Consider the following 3,802-nt stretch of genomic DNA (forward strand, 5'->3'; position numbering starts at 1 on the left):
TGCTATTGCACTGATCCTTATCTCCCCCTGCTCTCTCACCCCCCCTAAGTCCCCCCCCCACACCCTCCCACCCCCAATCTTCAGTACCAGAGCAGGGCAGGGAAGGGTGTTAATCCTTGTCGGGGCAATTCTGTGATTCCCTGTAGTATGTGTGAAGCTAGTGAAGCTATAGCTTCCTGATGAAGCAAACAGGCTAAATGTCCACTTCAGCTCTCCAGCCCATTAAGCTGAACAATGCCCGATTCTCTTTGCTTTCTTCCTTAATTAATATGTAGGCTAACAAGACCAATTTTGTTTTCTTTGTGCTTCTCCAATAGTCAAATAAAATTGATGGTACAAGAACATGCATCCCTGAGACAGCATAAAACCTGGGTCCCGGGTTTCAAGGACACTGGATAAGAAAAAAAAAAAATCACAGAGCTGGCGCCACCCTGCCACCCCTGGTTGGGATCCCAGAGACTCCAGATAGCCAGAAAACAAACAAACAAACAAACAAACAAACAAATAAACAAAACACCAGGTAAGTCCACCACAAAAATATAATCAGCCCTCCACTCCCTATGAAAAATGTCTTATCTCTTCTACTTGCTTTCTGAACACCCCCCACCCCCCACCCCAAACCGTTGAATAGCAGCGCAGGCTCAGAGATCAGGAGCCCTCCCACCTCCCTCGTCAATAAAAGCCTTTCCCTCAAGCCCTTTGGGGAGCAGACCCATCCCTCTTTTCTGTCTGGGTGCAGGCTACCTTGTGCACAAGTTCAAGTCTTTGCCTGAACTTTTTCTTTTTTTCTGGCGAACTCCCTTGATTTCTAACGTGGAGGATCACAAGAACCCAGGTCACAGGTAACACCCCTAGTATCATTGTATTCCAGGTGAAGAAAGTGAGGTAACTCTTCCAATTTTACCTATGGCCTTACACACGCTATGGCCATCTTCAGAGTCACCACTACCGTCCCCAACACACACATTTACGCTCTTGACAGCCCGCCCCCTTCAGCCCCATTCTGAGCTCTGGGATTACATTCCCTGGTGTGACTTGGATCTGAGTCTTTCAGGTTTCCAATCCCTGAGCAGTGAAGGTTCCCCACCTGATGAAGGCCAAATGGCTATTTAGTTAGACCCTAGTATTAGGAGAGTGTGTTTGCAAGTCCTAGAAGAGGGACAGCCTCACTCGTCCCCGTGGGAAAGCTCAATGCAGAAAGTCATCTGTGACAATCTTCTACTTGGGCGGGAGCCTCACCCTTTCTGGTTCAAGACTACGTTTCCCAGAAGTACTTGCGGCTCTAATCAAATTCCAGCGAGAACTGGGCTACTTTTTCTATTTCTCAAGGAACATATGACTCCCTGCGATTGGCCGGGCGTATGGAAGAAACTGGTCTCCAGGGTATGAGATCTACCTGGTGTGGGAGCGCATTCTGAGCCTGCGTCTAGATCTCATGGCAGAGCTGTCGGCGTAGCCTAGAGTATGCGATAGCGGGGAAACCCGAGAGACGGGCGCCATCTTGACCAAACGGATCCAGGTCGGGACTACGTTTCCCAGAGGGCCCCGCGGGAACAGGTCCACCTCTACACTAGCCCGTGGAACCCTGGGCCTCCCAGGAAGGTGGAGTGCCAGGTGAGCGGCCTTGGTCTTGCGAGCTTGACCAGGTTTGTCAGGTGCGTCCCTGATGGAGTCTCGGGCCTGTGTGAGTTCGTCGGGCTGGGGAGAAGTGTGAGATTCCATCCGTACGATTGTGACCTTATGTGACTGTACGGCGTTGTGCGTGTGGGTGTGATTGTATGCCTCATGGTGGGTGTGTCATTATGACTGATTATGCGCGGAATTCTGTGTGCAGGTGTCACTGTGGATATCCTCGTTGTAGGTGTGTGATTGTGACAGTATGCGGCACTGTGTGTGTAGGTGTGATTGTTTACCCTTGGTCGACTGTGATTGTGTGTGTGTTCGTATAACTTTTTGTTTTGTTTTAGATATATTTTTATTGATTTCAGGGAGGCAGGGAGAGGGAAAGAGAGATAGAAACATAAGTGATGAGAGAGAATCATTGATCGCTGCCTCCTGCACGCCGCACACTGGGACCGAGCCCACAACCCGGGCATGAGCCCTGATGGGAATCTAATTGTGACCTCCTGGTTCATAGGTCGAGGGCTCAACCACTGAGCCATGACGGCTGGCTGGGATATTCTATAAGGGGTGTGTGTGTGTGTGTGTGTGTGGCGGCGGAGTGTAAAGAATCTGTGAGTATGTGGCTATGACTGTTATCTGAGGGCTGAGTGTTTGTGATTGAGGTTGTATAAATGTTAGCAGCAGTAAGTGTACTGGATGCCTGTGACTGAGGATGTGTGAGTGTGATCATGTAACTGTTTGTGGCATTCTTTGTGCAGTTGGAGGGTGCCTGTAATTGTGCCAGGGTGGACAGTGTGTTGATGTGTGAGGTTAGGACAAATTTTGGTGTTGGACAACAGACTTTCCCCCTTTTCATACCTGAAATGCTAAAGATATCCCAGATTCCTCTGGTCTCTTCCATGGGTGGTTGGTGTGGGTCCAAAGCTACCTCTGATCTGATGAGCCTGGGCCACAAGGAAAACCTGGCATCTCTGATTTCTTTCTCTTTCCTCAGCTCTTCTTCTCAAGAGGTCCTCAGAAGAAGGAGGAATGGCTGTGGACCAAGCCAAATGCAAGGTGCTCTGGTGGCTTCCTTTATGCTCTCTTTCTCCTGGATTGTATTGTTTAACATCAATTCATTAAATATCCTCTTCCTACAACTTTTCATTCAAGAAAATAATGGGAAGCCCTGGGATGGGCACACAGATCCCAGTATACATACATCTTCATTTCCTTCTTTGTGGTGTTCATATATTAATTTAGAAAATAACTCAGTTACTCCTGTGTGCTAAGTTTTCCCTTTTTAAATACACACACAAAACATGCCATGGTTATTTTAAAGAATTTGGAAAATAGGAAGTTACAAAGATTATAGCCAGTCAATGTTTTGATTTATTTCCTTCTAATACATTTCCTATGCATGTATAGTATACATTATTTCAAGATTGGAATCTTACAGCACTTACCATTTCATAGTTTATGTTTTCACTAAAATTATCTGTAGCTATTATTTAGTTTCTTTTTCATTCTTAAAAAAAATTCCTGAATACTACATATATAAACAAAAGTGCTTAAAATATAAGTTTAAGAAGTAACTGTAAAGGGAAACTGTTTAACAAAAACTTGCATTAGCACTCCAGAAACCCCAATTAATCCCACCCACAGAGAAAAAAACTAATCCTTATCCTGACTTTAAGGTGGTAATTTGTTGTTTTATTTACCATACATTGACACATCCCTAAAAAATATAGTTTAGTTTTGACATTTAACTTTGTAGAAATGAAATTGTGCTGTGTAATGTTGTTTTGAGTCTTGATTTTCTTACATAATACTATATTTCTTTAGGATCACTCTTGTGAATTGTTTAATAAAATTACCTACAGCTTGGTTAGTGAGTGGATGAGACAAGTTTTTGGCTCCTTTGAAAGAACTGCTCTGAACATATATTTATAAGTATCTTGGTGCACACATGGATGCTTTCCTAGGGCATAAACATATCAATGGAATTGCCAGGATTTACAATATGTGTGCATCTTTAAATTTCCTAGATATTGCCAAATTATTTTTTAAAATGCTTGTATGAGTTAAATTCCTACAGCAGTTTGTAAACATAGTCATCCTGTATTCTCTCCAATACTTGGTTACTTGGTATTTTATTTTGATGAGTCTGCAGATATATGGTATATATATATTATATATA

The 3,802-nt window shown here is 44.0% G+C and overlaps 1 protein-coding gene across 1 annotated transcript in view; it reads left to right on the forward strand.

The window, feature by feature from the left end:
* The first annotated feature begins 1,618 nt into the window (after positions 1 to 1,618).
* The window catches only part of LOC102435860 (zinc finger protein 383), a 55,492-nt gene continuing 53,308 nt past the window's right edge, over positions 1,619 to 3,802 (forward strand). Inside the window, exons 1-2 of the mRNA XM_014462586.2 lie at positions 1,619 to 1,684; positions 2,618 to 2,679. Of these exons, the coding sequence (XP_014318072.1) occupies positions 2,653 to 2,679 (27 nt within the window). The 5' untranslated portion in view covers positions 1,619 to 1,684; positions 2,618 to 2,652. The remainder of the gene's footprint in view (positions 1,685 to 2,617; positions 2,680 to 3,802) is intronic.

The sequence above is a fragment of the Myotis lucifugus genome, unplaced genomic scaffold (genome assembly GCF_000147115.1).
Source record: "Myotis lucifugus unplaced genomic scaffold, Myoluc2.0 scaffold_185, whole genome shotgun sequence".
Taxonomy (NCBI): Eukaryota; Metazoa; Chordata; class Mammalia; order Chiroptera; family Vespertilionidae; genus Myotis; species Myotis lucifugus.